The sequence below is a fragment of the Rhinolophus ferrumequinum genome, chromosome 5, assembly GCF_004115265.2.
Source record: "Rhinolophus ferrumequinum isolate MPI-CBG mRhiFer1 chromosome 5, mRhiFer1_v1.p, whole genome shotgun sequence".
NCBI classification, from domain to species: Eukaryota; Metazoa; Chordata; class Mammalia; order Chiroptera; family Rhinolophidae; genus Rhinolophus; species Rhinolophus ferrumequinum.
The window spans coordinates 60,918,752-60,938,728 of NC_046288.1; the positions used below are offsets into that span (position 1 = coordinate 60,918,752).

At 36.5% G+C, this 19,977-nt stretch overlaps 1 protein-coding gene across 3 annotated transcripts in view; it reads left to right on the plus strand.

Moving 5' to 3' along the window:
* The first annotated feature begins 1,796 nt into the window (after positions 1-1,796).
* The window catches only part of RFC1 (replication factor C subunit 1), a 65,057-nt gene continuing 46,876 nt past the window's right edge, over positions 1,797-19,977 (plus strand). For all 3 annotated transcript variants that reach the window (XM_033105740.1, XM_033105738.1, XM_033105739.1), the window contains exons 1-4: positions 1,797-1,952; positions 14,049-14,177; positions 15,761-15,836; positions 17,420-17,542. In XM_033105740.1, coding sequence (XP_032961631.1) covers positions 1,950-1,952; positions 14,049-14,177; positions 15,761-15,836; positions 17,420-17,542 — 331 coding nt within the window. In that variant the 5' untranslated portion in view covers positions 1,797-1,949. The remainder of the gene's footprint in view (positions 1,953-14,048; positions 14,178-15,760; positions 15,837-17,419; positions 17,543-19,977) is intronic.

Here is a 19,977-nt window from a genome sequence, read left to right on the forward strand (position 1 = left end):
AATGGGATGGCTCGGTGCGATGTCAGAGAGATAGTGGATGGGGGGCGGGGGGTCCACAGTGTGAGGGATATAAATGATAAACGTCTAAGAAAAAAACAAACAAAAACTCATAGACACAGATAATAGTTTAGTAGTTACCAGAGGGTAAGGGGGGTGGGGGATGGGAGATGAGGGTAAGGGGGATCAAATATATGGTGATGGAAGGAGAACTGACTCTGGGTGGTGAACACACAATGTAATTTATAGATGATGTGATACAGAATTGCACACCTGAAATCTATGTAATTTTACTAACAATTGTCACCCCAATAAATTTAAAAAATAAATAAATAAATAAATATAAAGTGCTAATAAAAAAATTATCTGTAATATATACAACTTGTATTCTTTGCCCATTCACTACTCGTTTTTTTCCTCTTCCTCTCTCCTTCCTTTCACCATTTCATACTAAATAGGTGCAAAAAGGAAAGCAGAATAAAGTTGAATAAAGAAAAAAATTCTAAAGGGAAAAAAAATTACTCAATTTCACTATTTTACAACATTAAGTAATGAATGCAATTCATACACCTAAAAGACTTGTAAATCAAGTGACTTTAAATGGCATATTTCTCTCTGCAGAGAGAGTTTTACATAATGAAATTTCAGTATGTGATCAGTAGTAATATCTATTACCTGATACACTATAAACTCTTCTTTAGGAAGTCTATGATTTCTACAAATGTATAAAAAAATAAATAAATAAAGCTTTTCTACATAGCTCAGATCCTCCTTCCAACTGAAAAGCAAACCAACAGAAAAGTTTTATCTAAAGCCAAACCCATTTACTTAGGTATTAATGCAATTTAATGTACCAATATATTGGAAGTTATAAATATTCATATATGCCAGGCTTTGTGCATGCAGAACATCATATTTTATCTGTCAGCCACTGGCAGTGCTAGAACTGCATAAGAAGAGGAAATCACTCCTTTTACTTTTGCACGGTAACAAAAACATTTTTCCCTCTCCTCACTTCTATACCCCGTCTCTTTCTATAAATCCATACATGAAAATATCCTTACACTAATTAAGCCAACGAGCCAGGCTGAGAGGAAGTTGCACTTCCTACTCTTGAAATAAAAGGGGAGCCAGCAAGCAAGGGCACCATGAGAGCCCCTCACAACACCATCCCCAAAGGAGAGGGGCTACACCCTTCCCAGGCCAGAGAGGTTAGCAGACAGGATATTTGAACATCATGGCTGGAAAGCTGGAAAGCTCCCAAATTTGAGACAAGTCATTTAAGAAACTCAACAAATTCTAACTAGGTTGAACTCAAAGCCATCCATACCAAATACATAAAAGACAAAAACTAAAATTATGAACGGATTCATAGCTGATTTTCATACGATGGGTCTCCATCTAATAGCAGGTGGGAAAAAAAAAGGTGGGTCAAACATTAAAAAAAAGTCAGGATAAATACTCTGGTGAAACTGTTCAAAATAGATACTTAAATATAATATGCGAAACGTACACCTAAAACGTATCTCTTTTTGTGGGTGGCAGTGGAAACATCTGAAAGTTGTTGCTGCGGGCAGTGCACCCTTCAGCCGTAAACCGGGAACAACCTGGCTAGCCCGCCTTTCCGAGGAAACCCATCCCGGAAACGACACCAGAGCACCCCCGCCAAAAGCTGAAGACGCAACTCTGAGCGCGGGCCACGGTCCCGTTACTCCTCGCGAGGGCTGCGGTGCGCCCGCATTCCGCGCTGCACTGGCGCCCACGTCGCACTTCCCGCCTCGGGCCGGGGCCGAAGGGAAGCTGCGCGCCTCCTGACGTCATCACCAGGCGCCGCTGCCTCCACCTCCTTCCACTTCGAGGGAGAAGTTGTTGGCGCGAATGGATCCTGGGCTCCGGTAACGGATTCCCCAGCCGGCCGGCCTGCCTGCCGGCGTCTTAATCTTTGGGCTGCGATGGTGAGTCCCAGGGAGAGGCTGTGCGACTTGGGACCTTGGGAGAGTTTGCAGGCGGGGTGTGGACGGGGCACTCCTGGTATGGAGGGGTGGGGGAGGACGGCGGTGCGTGGCTCCCAAGGGGAGCGAAGGCAAAGAAGGGACCACAAACCGGGCATTGGTCGCACAGCTTTCCTGGGACCGCGGGCTCCAGGTCTCGGCGGCAGCCAGCGCGCAGAGCTTTTGGTGCTGCGCTGTAGTTTCACTTTTTTCCATTCTTGGGGGAAGGGAGCAAGGGAATCATGAAGGTGATTTGGGGGCACGGTGGTAAAGGTGTTTTCCTGTTCAACATTGCCCCGAACCAAGGTTTAGGTCCTGCCTAAAGAGTTTGAGTCCTGTTCAAGCTTTAGGTTATAAGGGAGAAGAATGCAGCAAACTTTCCTTACTTATGAAAAATTATGTGAGGCCTTCAACTTTTGTCATTAACAGCTCCACGAGGTAATCACATAGCCGTTTTGAGACAGAGGGCATGGGGAGGATGTTTTACTTTGTTTCGAGTTCACAGGAGGCAAAGGGTTAACACGGCTTTCCGGGGCGGGGGGGAAATATAGAGAGTAGAAACAGATGTAATACATTTGACAGCTGTCATCGCTTATCACCTGATGTTAAAAATCTTAAAAACAAAACAAAACCTCAGTGCATAATCTTCATAAAGCATTTAAATTAAGAGTGAAATAATTAAACAGTAGTTCAAACACATTCATGTTGGTATGGCAATAGACACAGGTCTATGTTTGAAATATTTTAATTTAAAGGACAATTAATTAAGTTCCATTAAGCCAGAACCTACTTAACAATTAGACATAATTTTTTTCAATCATTCTTTATTTCTCACAATGCCAGCAAAATGGGGGAAAAGTTTTTAATGCCAATTGGGAAACCTGTCAGCTCCCTGTGTTTCTTCTCAAAGAAGGATAAAAGAATGATAATAGATACCTTAGTATCTATTAGTATCTATTAGTACCACGTATCTAATTCAGGTCAATATATGAGCTGTTTGTCTTACATATCTTTTCTCATTTAAACCTCACAGCAATCCAGTTTTACAGATGGTAAAGGAGGCTTTCAGAGTTTAAACAAGTTATCATACAGTGGTTGAACTAGCATTAAAACTTCCGCTAGTTTATACCACCTCTGTGAAATGATCATAATTACATTTTGAACTTCAGGCAGTATGGTATTGTGGAAAATTGATGAGATTTGGAGCCTTGAAGGTGAAAGTGGGGGACCAGTTAGTCTTGATCTGCCATTAGTAGTTTTGTGGTTTTGGACAAGTAAATAGTTTAACTTTAACCTCTTTAAGTCTCCATTTTCTTACCTGTAAAAGGGGAGAAAATAAAGCTGCCTTAAAATGATTGTCTTGAGTATTCAACAAGATAGTATACAAGTATACTTGTATACTTAGTAAAACTTCCATTTTGGTGCCTGGTATGCCATAGGCCTTATACAACTACATGCTGCTAATTACCTAATTTTCTTAAGAAGGACTCTTTATGGAATGTTACATAGAGTTTACATAAATGCCTCTGATGTCAGTTATGGTGAAAAACAGCTTGTAAAATCAACTTTCATTGATCATTTTCACCTCATCATTCAGTTACTTTAAATTTTGGTTCTTTCTTTGGTATCCCTGTTCATGGTACAGAAGAAAAAATAAAGCCCTTCTAAGAAAGCAATAGGATCCAAATTGGTCAGTTTTGCTGCTTGTTCATAGGAAATAACAGTTAATGTGCATTAAAGTAAACAAGAATTTTAGATTATATTGGTATTTAACTTAGTCTTTTTCTAGTACAAAAATTGGCAAAATGTTAGACTGAAATTCTGTTTAAAAAATGTTTATTGAACATTTATGCACAAGTTATAGTACAGTAGTTCTTAACTTTTGTTTGGGTCACTCTTCTATTTGATACAATAGAAGAAAATTTGATTATGCAAATTTTCTGCCCACAGAAATGTATAAGGGCTCATATGCCATTTTAGGGAATTTATGTATTTTCTGAAACCTTCCCATACAAGCAAGGTTAACAACTCACCCTGGGAACTGTATTTTTCCCTCAAATATTTTCCAATTAAAAGTTATTAATAAGAGAATAAAATACTATATCCACAAATTGGAATACTTTGCAGCCATTAAAAATGGGGAAACTTTATGCCCTGATATTAAACAATTGCCAAGATAATTCAGTGAAAAAAGTAAGGTGCGGGACAATATGGAAAGTATGCTACCACTTTATGTAGTAAAAGAGAAAATAATGTATACGTACCTGTTTGAAGATATATAAAATCTCTCTGGAATAATACACATGAAACTAAGTGATAACATTTGTTCCCTCCAAAGATGGGAAATATGTGTTTGAGAGGCAGGGTGTAAGGGAGACATTTTACCCTTTTGAATTTTGAACCATATGAATATAATTTCTATTAAAGGAAATGAAACGAAATTGAAAATAAAAAGAATATACAGGCATACCTTATTTATGGCGCTCCACTTTATTGGGCTTCACTGATGTGTTTTTTTACAAATTGAAGGCCAGACCCTCTACTCACAAAAAGATTATGACTTGGCTTTATTGTGATACTCGCTTTATTATGGTGGTCTGGAAATGAACCGGCAATATCTCCAAGGTATACTTGTAAAAAAAGAAGCCATATAAACAATTTGGATTGCTATGAGGGTTTAATTATTTGGTCGAAATGTGAATAGAGCCAGGGAGATGCCATTTTTAAGAAGTCAGTATATATAATTCATTGGCTGGTATAATTATTTATTGAAAATGTACATAAGGTTTAAGTAAAGACACATAAGATTTATGGGGTAGCCTTTTTGAAGAGCTGTCAGGTAACTCTAAATACATTGTCTGTAATCTGAGCTGCTTCATTGCCCCACTCTAGGGGACACCTTTCACATCTTCGTGGACTATGTGCTCCCCCTGGAGCAGTGCTGTAACGCTAATGTAATGTGGCTTTGCCATATATATCCTAGTATAATACTTGGCCACTAAGCGCCTCCCTACCTCTCTGATCTCATGTCTGTCTTTTGAGTGTATTAAGATGGTTGTCTCAGTTTTTGCTCTTGCTGTTTCCTCTCTTTGGAGTGTTCTTCCTCCAGATCCTTGTATGTACATTTTTTATTCAGGTCTCAATCAATACTTCCTCAGAGCTTCTGTTGTCATAGCTAAGATACCTTCGACTAATCCAAGGTCGTGAATATTTTGCCTGTGTTTTCTTCTAAGAGTTTTATAGTTTTAGTTCTCACATTTAAGATTTTGATTCATTTAGAGTTAATTTTTGTATATGGTATGAAGTAGGGGTCCAAGTTTATTCTTTTGCATATCCAGTTGCCCCAGCACCATTTGCAGACTATTCTTTTTTTTCTAAAATATCTTGGCATTCTTGCCAAAAATCTGTTGACCATTAAGTGTGAGGGTGTTTTGTGGCTTCTCAATTCCATTCCCTTGATGTATTTGTCTGTCCTTATGCTAATGCCATGTTTCCCCGAAAATAAGACCTAGCCAGACAATTAGCTCTAATGTGTCTTTTGGAGCAAAAATTAATATCAGACCGGGTCTTATTTTACTATAAGACCGGGTATAATATAATATAATATAATATAATATAATATAATATAATATAATATAATACAATATCAGGTCTTATTTTACTATAATATAAGACCCGGTATTATATTATATTATATTATACCGGGTCTTATATTAATTTTTGCTCCAAAAGACACATTAGAGTTGATTGTCCGGCTAGGTCTTATTTTCGGGGAAACACGGTAATACACTGTCTTTATTACTATAGCTTTGTGGTAAGTTTAGGAATTGGGAAATGTGAGTCTTCCAACTTTATTCTTTTATTGTTTTCAAGATTATTTTGCTTATTCTGGATCCTTTGAATTTCCATGTGAATTTTAGAATCAGCAAAGAATAATACAACTGGGATTTTGATAGGAATTGTGTTGAATCTGTTGTACAATCTGGGGAGTGTTGCCCTCCAAACGATTTTAAGTCTTCTGATCCATGAACATATAATATATTTTTATTCAGATTTTTAAAAATTTCTTTATACAATGTTTTATACTATGTGTTTTACACTTTTAATTCCAAAACATTTTGTTCTTTTCGATACTGTAAATGGAATTGTTTTCTTAATTTCACTTTTGAATTGTTCGTTGCAGGAGTTTAGAAATACAGTTGACTTTTGTATATTGATCTTGTAGCCTGAAACCTTGTTGAACTCATTTAGTAATTCTAGTAGTTTTTAAGTGGATTTCTTAGGATTTTCTGTATATGAGATAATTTCATCTGCAAATAGAGATAATTTTACTTCTCCTGTCCAATCTAAGTGCTATTTATTTATATTGCCTAATTGCTTTTTCTAGAACCTCCACAGTGTGGAATAGAAGTGGCAAAAGGCTACAGCAGATCTGTCTTTTTCCTGATGTTATGGGAAAGCATTCCAGCGGCTTACTTTTTTGCTTTCAAAGTACAAGGCCTTAATATAATTTTAAATACTTTAAAACTATTTCATAGTTTGTCTCTGCTTTGCTGCTATCAGTTATATCATTGTATATTTTAGTCAGATATATCATTTTGCATTTTGGTGCTTTGCAAGATGAAATATTTTTACATTTGGGTAGATTTTATGAAGTGTGTTGATAATCAGTTTCTGCTTGTGGATTTGGTGGATTATATATTGAATATTAATCAGAAATATTTATATTTCTTTGTTACTCAAATAGACAAGGAAACCCGAAATAGAATATGTTGGCAACTACTCTGCAGAGCTCTGCAGTCCTTATTTTGCATAAAATCCTGTACTCTTCAAAGATAAATGAACACAGTGACATAATTTGCTTTCTTTCTGCATTTTGATAGGCAAATATAACTGAATTGTTGATTGAGGCCATCAGCAGTAGAAATAAATAATTAGAGCTGTTTGGTTAGACTCCAAAGTAAATATATATCAGAGTTTGTACTTTAACTTTCTAAAGCTAAAGGTCATTATGATAGCTTACCTCTGTGTGGGTTTAGGAGTACTTAAACAAAAATTTGTATCTCCCACTACTGATACATTTATAACCAACCAAGTTGTAAACTTCTTGGTATGGGTAATGGATTTTAAAAACTTAATGATTTTTCTGAGTACTTGGCAAAGTCTGGTACTTTGTTTTGGCATATGTGCTCGTATATTAAAATCACATTTGGACTGCCTGATAGACAATGCTTCTCTCTAGCAGTGTCGTAGAATCATTAGTTATACTTTAGAGTAGGAAAATGCAAGAAGTGTTTTTTTTGTTGTTATTTTTTGCTTACGTTTAAGAGCATCTTAAATTTCAAAACTTTCATTAGAGAATGTCTCGTTGGCATTCTCAATTTTCTCATCTGTGAATTGAGGTTAAAAAACTTCATAAGGTTGTTTTTTGAATTAAATACCTTAATGTTTTTAAGGTGCTTAAATCATTGCCTAGGGCAGAGTAAGCCCTACCATGTTTCCTCAAAAATAAGACCTAGCTGGACAATCAGCTCTACTGCGTCTTTTGGAGCAAAAATTAATAGAAGACCCGGTGTCACGTTTTATGTTATGTTATGTTATGTTATGTTATGTTATGTTATGTTATGTTTTGTGTTATGTTATGTTATGTTATGTTATGTTATGTTATGTTATGTTGTAAGACCTGATCAGATTTTACTTATATTAATTTTTGCTCCAAAAGAAGCATTAGAGCTGATTGTCCATCTAGGTCTTATTTTCAGCGAAACACGGTATGTAAGGGTTTGTTAAATAAGTAAATGAAGCTCTGAATTAGGGCAATAGAAGTAGAGGGAAGAGGACAGCAGTACTTGGAAGATACCCTGTTTCCCTGAAAATAAGACCTAGCCGGACCATCAACTCTTAATGCGTCTTTTGGAGAAAAATTAATATAAAACCCAGTATTATATATTATGTTATGTTATATTGTGTTACATAAGACCTGGTCTTATATTATAGTAAAATAAGACCTTGTCTTATATTAATTTTTGCTCCCAAAGACGCATTAGAGCTGATGCTCTGGCTAGGTCTTATTTTTTGGGAAACACCGTAGGTTAGGTGTGATGATTAGGTGGGAGGTCAGAATGAGGAGGAAAAACAGTGCCCGTTTTTCTGTTTTGGGAGAATGGTGGGGATGCATTGAGGTGGGAAATAAAGGGAGCGAAGTCACAGAGGAATATGCTTAGTTTTAGATGTTATGAGTTGAAGGCATCCTTGGGGCATTTGGACAGAGATGGTGTATCTGGTAGACGCTACATGGATGTGGAGCTCAGAGGAGGTCTGGAGTGCAGACAGTGTAAAGACGACTGCTATGGTTAGTGAGAAGACCATCCACTTTGTTTCCTTGGCACACATTTGGCATATTTTAATAGGTAGGCAGCCTGTTATTGACAGCTTCCTGCACTAGCACATAAGCTCTGCGAAGATAGGGGCCACAGGCATGGGGACTGGTGTATGGTGTCTGGCACGTGGTACATTTGCAGTAAATATTTGATGGTTGAATAATTCGACTTTGTATTTCCGAAAAAAGAGAAATCAACTAGAATGTAAAACTTACTGGTATGCAAACATCTTCTCTAGCCCTTTCTGTATGACTTTATGTCTGAACTATTGAACATTTAATTTAATGACAATGAATAATATAACCTAGAGAATTACAGTATTTACTATATTGTAGGTCTGTTTTTTAGGTGAACTTAATTTCACTGTTCATTCAAGTAATTTAAATTTGATTTTTTAGATCAGAAGTCTGTTGTTAAAATTTGATTTCTGGATGAATAAAAACCATAATCAGTACCTTAGCCCTGGTGAAAATGCCAAAATGTTGAAATAAGCCTTTGGGTAAGACTGAAACATCAAATAGTTTCAAATGCTTCAGTTAATCCCAATTATGTAAGTATGAAGAACTTACTTCTTTTAAACCTGAATTATATAATTATTTTCCATTTAATTTTGCCAGTGTTTTATATTTTTGGATCAGGTACCTGAAAACTTTCTGTGATGCAGTATTTCGTTGAGAGAGTCGTTTAAGCCTCATATGATATAAATATTAGGACTTCAGAATCTTACATGTCTTTCTCGACACAACTAAGAATGAAAATGGGTCTTTCAGTATCTGGGAAGCAGCCTCTTAGGTGGCCTCAATCTATTCCAGTGAGAAGGGGAAGCAGTTTCTATGCCCTGTGTTTCCCATAATCATCTAGTCCCCATTTCTGTTCTCCTGCTGTGCTTTATTTTGTCTGTTCTTTATTTCCTATGCTCTGCTTTATTTTCTAAAGACAGAAGGACCAAGAACAGAAAGTAGAATGAAAGCTCCATGAGAACAGAGATTTTTGCCTGTTTTGTTTATTCCAAGCACTAATAGTATTTGGCCCATAGAAGGCTCTCACTAAATATTTGTTGAATGATTGAATGAAGGCAGTTGATGTAGCCCTTGAAAGTCTTTCTAGCTAGAACCTGCTGTTGTTCAAAGATTTTTCAGACCAATCTTGTTTTTCAGTTGCCAGTATCTTTATTAGAGAATTTCTTGGGCCTGTGCTAGACTTTGCTGTATCATTACTAATGTTTATATACAGAGATATTTCTGATTTCTAAAAATAAAAATAAAGAAAATAACTACTTTGCCTAAAAACAAATTTGAAGAAGAGGAAGTGTCCTACTAAAACTGAAAGTATTTTGGTTTTTGTAGTGACAATAGAATAGTAGGACAAGAGCACCATATTACAAGGATCGATTATACAAGGTCAACTTTAATAATTTACTTCAGAAATAATATACAATAAGTGTTAGTTTGATACCCACTTAAAATTTCTTGTAACAAAAAGCAATAGGTAAATCCATAGCAAAAAAAATTAATCCCAGTTAAAGATTCTTTTAATACACAATCTTGAAAAACAAATCTACCATGAATTTCATTTTACATAATCAAGAACCTCTCTGAGCTCTGAAGGTCAGTGACTTCGGGAATAACTGCTTGTGTTCAACGAATATTAAGTGTTTACTTACCTGAAGTGCTGGCCCTGTACTTGAGATATAGTAGTAAGATAGACAAACCTGCTTTATGGAAGTTAAGCAACGTATTCAAACTTAGATTTCTGTCAGCATCAAAGGTTATCTCCTAATTTAGCATTTTAGGACCTAGGTCAGATGTTGGTTCTTTGGTGAAGCGGTCCCTGAGGCTCTCTGTGTCAGGTGCTTGTGCTGTCATCGTTTTGTGATTAGCTCTGTCTTAGTACTGTTTTGTATTTAATTCTTTAGATACTAGTTTGTCTCCCAGGTAGTTTCAGAGCGTATTTTTCCTGTTTGTGTCCTAAGACCTGGGCACAGTCGTTGTCTGTAAGCATACAAAGATCGAATGTATCTGGAATAACAAGGAGGGAAGGGCCATGTTCCTACTTGTGGGGTATGGCTGGCTACCTGTGCATAGATTCTTAGAGTTACAGGAAAACTTTGAAGGGGCATCGTAGTGAAGTGGAAAACTATGAAAACGATTCGGAGTTGGAGGGCCAGGTTTCATTCTGGAGGGTTTTGTTGTGCCACCTCTAATCCCCACAGGAGTTCTGTGAGGCAAATAGCCACTTGAAGAAGCAAAGGGGCAGAGAAGTCAAGAATTCATCGCAGGTGTCCCGTAGTTAAGTGGCAAAACTGGCAAAAGGCCTGTGTTTGCTGACTTACAATTACACTTATTTATAAAATGGAGATGGATCATTCTGTTTACCCAGTTTACCTCATAGGGTCATCTAAAGAGATAAATCTATGTCCAGTAGCTGTAAGTAAAATCATGAAAAACTTAATATTAGCTGTCTGTGCTAAAATTCGTGTTAACTTTTATGTGATCTTTGCCTACCTAAATGTTTCGCATTCTTTGAACTGCCTGTTCAAGTTATAAGAGGAGTAAAAAGAAAGAAGAAAGAAGAATTAATTACTTCTCTCTTTTGGTTTCCCCAAATAAAAGTATATTTGTTTTACAATTTCTTTTAGAAATAGAATTATGAAGACAAAGGGTATGCACATGTAAAAATTTGGTAAGTATTGCAGGATTGTGCTCCGGAAAGGCTACACCAATTTGTGCTTTTATCAGCACTGTAGTGGGTGAGCGTCTGTTTTCCCACATTCTTGACAAATCAGGGCATCATCAGTCTTTTAAACTTAGAGGAAAATAATCAAGTTTTAATTTATCTGTTTATTATTTGTGAAGTTGAGCATCTTTTATTGTGTTTGTTGGATATTTGCATTTCTTTCATAATTTGCCTACTAGTATTTTTCTACTGGGTTATCTTTTATTAATTTATAGGAACTCTTTCACATATAACATGTTGTAGATATTTTTGAGTTAGTGGCTTGTATTTTAACTTTGTTTATGGCATCTTTTGTTTTATTTTTATGTAGTCAAATCTGTCTTTATGGATGGTTTCTAGCCTTGATATTTTGCCAAGATTCTAAAAGTAAATTTAATTTTTTTTCCCTTTTCCTACTCATGTAATCAGCAAGAATTATTCCGTGCAGGAAAGGGTGGTGTTTAGATCCATTTTTATTTTTTTATTTTTTTATTTTTTTATTTTTTTAATTTATTTTTAATTTATTGGGGTGACAATTGTTAGTATAATTACATAGATTTCAGGTGTGCAATTCTGTATCACATCATCCATAAGTCACACTGTGTGTTCACCACCCAGAGTCAGCTCCCCTTCCATCACCATACATTTGATCCCCCTCACCCTCATCCCCCCCCCCAACCCCCTTACGCTCTGGTAACCACCAAATTACGTTCCCCAGATTAATTTTCAAACCCCGTGGCCATCCTGTGGTCACCGACTGCCCTCCAATCCCCTCACCCTCCCCCCCACCCCCCATTATTTGGGAATATAACTAGCCACTAGATTTGTTCTTCTGTATTTCATGACATCCTTGAAGACTGGGAATAATGTACAGAGAATGTTAAAGACTAAGGTGAAGTCATTTTTATAAAATAAGGCCAAATTGGTGACCTTTGCCTTTTAGATGTTTATACACAAGATGTTTATACACAAGATGGTTGCTCACATTGGAGATAATACTACAAAAGTATGCGTAAAATGGCTTTCATTCTGATGAAAATTCTTTTCCAAATGCCTAGATTTTTAGTGTATATCGAGTTAGATCAGGATGCTGTAATTTCTTTAACTCTTCTGCTGCCATCAGAATATAAGGCATAGGGAGTGTGGGACAGTAGGGTAGAATAAAGGGAAAGAAAAAGGGATGTAAATAAAAAGAACTACTTAGGAAGGAAAAGTTGTAACAGTGCGGAGGAGTGGCAGTGTGGTACAATCAGAGAGCTTAACGTTATCAGCAGTTACATTTCCTGAATTATGTTTCTGTTCTTTCTTTTTGCGGTTCTAAGTATTTGTTGTTCTAAAACAGATTGAAAACCACCACTGATTATTAATCTTCAGTTTTGCTATTTCCACGGTGTATGTGGAGGGGGAGAGAGAGATATTTAAACAGTCGCCACTGTTTGGATGAAGAATCACTTGGTAATTTCAAAAGTGAACCTCTAATGTGAAACTTTCATTTCCTCCAGAAACAAAGTAGGTAGCTGTCAGCCTCTAACTCAATTCTTTGCAAGTTGTATGGAAGACTGTGGCTTTCTTTATCACCCGTCTCCTCTTTAGTACTTGACACAGATGTCTCAGTTTCATAGCTGAGGTATCCATTACATAAACAGTATTTTTTAGACTTAGATTTTATTAGGATGGATTTGTGACTTTTCTACATTGTGCAATTTACAAAAGAGGGTATAAAACCAGGAAAGTCAATCTTTTTTGACCAAATTTAACATGGCGGTGTACCTCACTTATCTGCTTTGTTTATTGGCTTGGCCACAAAGCTATTTGTGGGTGGGGGAGAGAGAGAGAGAGAGAGAGAGAGAGAGAGAGAGAGAGAGAGAGAGAGAGAGAGAGAGAGAGAGTTTGCACGTAAAACACTTGGTTGGGGTTTTTTGGCATTTTAAGAGTATGACAGTTACTGTCAGGCTCTAGGAAATAATTGTTAATTTTCTTATACTTCACGAAGTACTTTTACAGACATTTTCCTCACTACAATAAAGAGAAATAGGTTGGAACAGGTGAAAAGGATTGAAAATTCAGAATTATAACCATCAAGGATAAGAAGAGGGGAAAGGTACTGGGTTCTTGAACCCAGTTCTTTAGAATTCAGATCCTAAGTTCTCATTATTCTGTGTTCCCTGTACCCTTGCCTGTGAGCAGATATCATTGTAAATGGAGATGTTTCAGTGATATGAAGAGATAATAGTTCATAAGTGAGGGGAAGGGAAGCTTTTTACTGAGCCAGAATTGTGATAGATGCATAATTAATCCTCATGACTGTGTTTCCCCGAAAATAAGATCTAGCCAGACAATCAGCTCTACTGCGTCTTTTGGAGCAAAAATTAATATGAGACCCAGTCTTATATAAGGCCAGGTATTATATTACATTATATTATATTACATTATATTATTTTATACCCGGTCTTATAAGACCGGATCTCATACTAATTTTTGCTCCAAAAGGCACATTAGAGCTGATTGTCCGGCCAAGTCTTATTTTCGGGGAAACACCGTAACTGTAGTTATTATTAGTCCCACTCTTCTTTAACTCTTTGTCTTCCTGCCTGTGCCTGGGATGGTGAGGTGACTATGTGCCTGCATGATCAGTACGTACCTGTTCCTCACCTCTTTAGTAATTTTACTGTTGTCATCAAAAACTTCAACTTCACTTGTTTATTTTTGCCCTTTTTTGGGCCAGATTCTGAGAATTAATAATATTACTTTTTATTAGGCAAATCATGTTTATCTCAGGTAATTTTATCAGTTAACCTTTTAACTCAGGTAGTTTTACCAGTTACCTGCTACACATGGAGCTATGTCACTCTAATGAAACTACTCAGGGTAAACCAGTGTATGTGTAAAGTTATCCCTTTTTACAATTAAAATTAGAATTTTGTGCAGTTAATGTTTGTTTATGAATCTGCTTGTCTGCTTTTAGGATATTCGGAAATTCTTTGGAGTTATACCAAGTGGGAAGAAACCTGTAAGTGAAACAGTAAAGAAGAATGAGAAAACAAAGACTGCTGAAGAAACTTTAAAAGGAAAGAAAGGAATAAAGGAAATCAAGGTCAGTTTTCCAAGTACAACTTAGAAGTATGTGAAAGGTTGAATAAATTCAGTTTCTAGACTTGATAGGATTCGAGGGAGCCTCAAGTAAACAAATTTCAACCCATTTAGCAGAGGAAGAAGAAAACTAATAATGTATTACTTATTTCTAATTAATATGGCTTACTGTTTTCATAGCTTGGTGCTTTCCTGCAGTAGAAGTGAAACACTTTTAGTTGTGAAAACTTTATATTTTAAGACCAAAGTTTGCTCACAGAGACGTGAGTCCCTATTCCCAGGTGAATGGTGTTGAACTTCTGGTGAGGAAAGTTTTTTTCCCCCATATCCTCCTTGGGTCAGAGTTTTGCCTTGGGTATGACAAGGATCGCCTTTTCTGCAGCTTCTAATAACCTCATTTCCATCTAAGACTTTACCAGAATGACCTTTAATGTTTGTATTTCTACCAACATTCTGTTTATGGTGATAATAGGTATGTATTCTCTAAGACAACAGAGGCTTCCTCTATAGCTCTCATCTTTTCTCCCTGAGACCTTGCCAGAATCACCTTTAATGTCTATATTTCTACCTACAGTCCCTTCACAGCAATCTAGGCTTTTTCTGGCATGCACCTCAAAACTCCTCTGGCCTCTACTATTACCCAGTTCCAAAGCCACTTCCATATTTTAGGTATTTGAATAGCAGCTGAAATCTTTGTTCAATTCTTTTAACCCTAGCTGGGCACATATCAGGATAAACTTAGCTGCAGACTTGGGCTAAGTTTATCGGCAAGATCTGAGACTCCCTTCTGTGGCTCTCTCCTTCTCGGATACACTCTTCTCTTCTTGTTGAATTATTGTAATTGCTTCTAATTCTGTCTTCTATTCTAGTGGTGTATTTGAATTATAATGGTTCATTCCTCTCATTTTTTCACAAGTTAGTTGATTATGTTTTTGAAGTTTTATTATAATGGTTAGAAACATATTTCTACCTTTTAATCGATTACTGTCAGTTTTTTCCTGTCTGCTTTCTTGATGCTTTTTGGGAAAATTTGAGTATATTGTAAATGTGATATATAACTAAAAAATATAAACAATACCTTTGCCCTGGTTTTATTTAGTTTTCCAACAGGTGTTGGGTTGTGGTGGGCTCATAACCCTCTAGCTTTTATTTCTGTCTCTATCTCTCATTTTCTGGAAGTACTTGCCTTGTAGTATCTGACATCCTTTTAGTCTTTGGTATATATAGGTTAGTGCTGAAAGTGGAGCTGAATAATAATGCAACCTGTTTTTATAAATCTTTCCCATCTGATGCAGTTGTGGCCTGGCCTGTTCTTTAGCCTAATCAGAGCATTATTAACATTTCAGACTGGTCACTCTTTTAGGGGAGGACTGTCCTGTGCATTGTAGGATGTTTAGTAGCATGCCTGGTCTACCCATTAGATGCCAGTAAACCACCTCTCCCAGCCCACACCCCAACTTGTGACAAGCAAAAATGTCTCCTGGGGGCAATTTCCTCTAGTGGAGAACCACTGAGCCTAAGTCTAATGTAGGTAAAACAGCTAAGTTATCTAGACTTTGTATTCTAATTATACTGTGATGTTTATAGGTAAATAGTTCTTGTAAAGAAGATGACTCTAAACAGAAGCAACCAAACAAGAAAAAGAGGATCATCTATGATTCAGGTAATATTTCTTTTGCAGAGTTTTAAAGTTTTAGAATTATTCTTTTAAACTTTAAAATTATTTTTTAAAAGAGTGCTATGAGAAGAGTGCTATATGTGCAGATAAAGTTGAAAAGAATTTTATTACACTGTAGAATTTATCAAAACAATTTTATTATACTGTAGAATTTATCAGACCCTAAATATGTTAATGTATTAAAGATTTGCTCAGAGAAGGATATAGTATATATTCAAACTTACTTTGAATATATTATATTTATTTTTAAAAATATTCATTTACCTTCTTTTCCAGCTGAGGTTCTTGGAAACTGAACTTGAAAAATAGTGCCTTAGAATACTGCTTTAGAAACAGAGGTCCAAAACTTTAATTTTGTGTTTTTGATCTGGTCCTTTTTTGTTGAACTTAAAATAGGGACAAACACAATTGAAAAGCTTTTCTTTGAATATAGTTTTAAAACAGGGAACATGAATGCCTTTTATGACATGTTAAATTTTTATCCATGCCTTTTATGATCAGTTAAAATAATGGTAGAACTCAGAAAGCTTTAGATTTTTCTTTTCTGAAGAGCCATCTGGTATGAATTCTTAATGTAACCTAAGGAAGCATGTATAGATTGTCAGGATTTTGACAGTGATAGCATAGGTTCTGACTCAATTCTGAAAGTACTTGAGTGTTTATTAGGAATCTTTTACTGCAGTATACCGTACTATAAGGACTTTGAGAGAGATACGTATCCTAATTCCCCAGGAATTTCCATCTTTGGAGAAACTGGAAGTTCAGTTGTTTGATACCGTTTAGAATAGTGTGACCAGATTTCTAGGTGCATGTGAAGAGGAAGGACACTCAAGTTTATGCAACCCCTATTTTGTGCGAGGCACTTTACTAAGTACTTACATTTTTTCCTGATTTATCTTTGAGGACTTTGGGTGATTAGTGGGTGGCAGACAGAATTACGGCCCCCAGAGATGTCTATGCCCTAATTTTTGGAACACACGAATATGTTAGTTTGCATGCAAAGGCCTTAAAATTGCTAATTAGGTGACCTAAAGTAGAGAGATTATCTTGGATTATCTGGGTGGGTCCAGTGTAGTCTGCAGGAAGAGGGAGGCAGAAGAGAGAGTGGCATAGAAGAAGGTCAGAGAACCAGAGACACGGCAGCAGGAATGGGACTCTGCCTGGAGTTGCTGACTCTGAACGTGGAGGAAGTGGGCCCTGAGCCAAGCCATGCTGGCGGTCACTGGAAACTGGACAAGGCCAGGAAATAGATTCTTCCCTAGAGTATTCAGGAAGGAACTCAGTCCTGCTGACACCTTGATTGTAGCCCAGTGAGACGCGTACCAGAGTTCTAATCTACAGAACTGGCAGATAAGAAATTTATGTTGTTCTAGGCCACTACATTTGTGGTGATTTGTTACAACAGCAATAGAAAACTAACACAAAAGCTTAACATGGGGTAGAAATAACCTGTGAGAATTACGGAGATGTGCTTCAAAAGGGCCCTGAGGAATTGTTTAACAATAACCACTTTAAAAACTACATTGTACTTCTTTCAAAGTTTTGTTTTATTTTCCTTTCATGTGCAGATTCAGAATCAGAGGAGACAGTGCAGGTAAAAAATGCCAAAAAACAACCAGAGAAATTGTCGTTGTCTCCTAAACCTAGTAAAATTCTACGGCAGGATCCTATTACTTACATTTCAGAAACAGGTAAGGGCACTGAATGTGTTCGATGTTTCGGAGAGAAGCAGTGTGTGTTATGTACTTGTCGTTGGTGTTCAAATGTACCGCCTGTGCATTTGATAAAATTTATCAGGGGAAGGCTGTAATTATCTTTGGCATTTTCTGTAGAAAATAAACCTTTTAAAAACCTGCTCTATGTTGAATTATAAGTTAAAGCTCTATCTTGAATCATATATTAAAATATTGCATTGTTTTAGAACTTTTTTATGTGAGTTTTTATCTTGCATGCTAAAGTCACAATGATCTAAGTGTATAATAATTATTCATATATGTGACTTATAATCCAGCACAGCTGTGACCTGAATTCGTGGTATTCTCTGGTGACACTAAAGATTTTACTATTGGCATTTTAAAAAAATGATTGTTTTTATACTTAAATTTATTTCTGTTTGATCCATTTTGAGTGGTTGCAAGCAAATTTATAAATAATCATGCACTGATCTTAGCATTTTATAGTATAAATAATTGTTTCATAGATAGGTGACCTTAAAGTAGAGTTCTTTATGGGGAGGAGCCCTGAATTATATTGTCGTCTTAGGAAAAAACTCAGATCCATTTGTTATAATGTCATTTTGATTCTAGCATTGTTAACTCCCACAGGAGACCATAACAGGGATAAAAGGTCAGCTATATTAATCTTCAAACTCACAGAGTTTTGAAGCGATTACTATATAGAAATGCTCGAAGGAGCCATGAGAGCATCTGATACCGCATTTATTTGTTCATATTGAGGAGAACCTCTGAAACCATTATTTTTGCACTCTACTACTTATATTGAATACACCTGGCCTAAAGAGATAGGGTAAAAGCCACATTATTTTGACATAACATGTCACAACTTCCATTCAACAAACATTTATTGAATGTCTTTTATGTCCCAGCTACTAGGGCTGGGCATATAAACGATGACTAAAGTCTCCGAGAACTCTAGGCATTGCCAAAGGCTGCAATATGCACCAGTCAGGGAGAGGGCTTGATGGAGAGGCTAAGATTTGATCCCACCCTTGATGGATGAGCAGGTGACGGAGGGGAAGAACTTGTCAGTGAAGGAGTGGGTTATTTAAGACACAGCATTGAGCACTCGGCTTGTATGTTCATAGGGCACTGATGAGATGGCTTGCCTATGTGAGGAGTACTGGAGGAAGATGAGCCAGATCAGGGAAGATCTTGAAAGCGAGGCAGACGAATTTAGACTTAACATATCAGGGAAAGGGAACCATTAAAGTTTTTGAACAGAGTTGTGGCATGATGATAAAAGTATTTAAGTGTGATTGCTAGGGGAGGGGTTGGGCGGCAGACAAATTGGTGAAGAGATTTAAAAGGTATAGACTTCCAATTATAAAACAAATAAGTCATGGGATAGAAAGTACAGCATAGGGAATGTCGTCACTAATATTGTAATAACTGTGTGGTGACATGGTAACGAGACCTAGTGTGGTGATCATTTTGTAATGTCTGTAAATATCGAATCACTGTGTTGTACACCTGAAACTAATAGGATACAGTATGCCAATTATGTTTAAATAAAAAATATTTTTTTAAAAAGGGTGACTGCTAGATTACTAGTATTCAGAGTGGGATGGAGAATAGAGAAACCATAATTAGGAAGGTCAGGGCATTCATAGTAATCTAGAAGGAAGTAATGGAGTCTTAATTAAGTTAGCAATTATAAAGGACTCATCTATAAACATTTTGACAGATGAATTACAGGTTAGGTTTTTGAATTACTTACAGGCTTCATTCAGCCATGCTGCCTGTGGTTATTATTATTAGGATAATGGAAGAGTTGATGTTATTAGCATGCTTAAGCTTCTTTAAAAAAAAAAAAGTTTTATTGAGGATATAATTTACATACCATACAGTTCACCTAATTATTTGAGAGTGTGAAGGTACTCATGGTAGATAAAAGTGGTCTGTAAGAAAGGAATGAAACATGAAGGAAAAACTTGTGTTGTGGAAGGAACCTGAGACTATAAGGTCAGAAGCCCTGCCTGGAGGGTCCATCTTTGGTTCCCTTCTAACAACTGTGTGACTTTGGCTTAAAGCTCAGTGAGTCTTTCTCCTTTTCTTTAAAGCAGAAATACTAGTTGCATAGGCTTGTTGGGAAGACTTAATGGGGTGATGATTATAAAAGGGCCAGACCCAGCGCCTGATACATATAATAGTAGGCAGTCAAAAGGAAAAAAGAAAAACAAAAGCCGGCAGATGAGCTTTGTAGGTTCTCTGAGACATTTATTTGATAAAGTTGTTCAAATAATCAAAGATAAGTGATGTGAACATACTACCTGTAAAATTTTTGGTCAGCTGAGCTATTTCTTCATGATGGCAGGTGGCACATTAACTCTTTAACCTTTTTGTTCTATTGCTAAATATCTGCTCAGGCACATTGTGCAAATGAATTC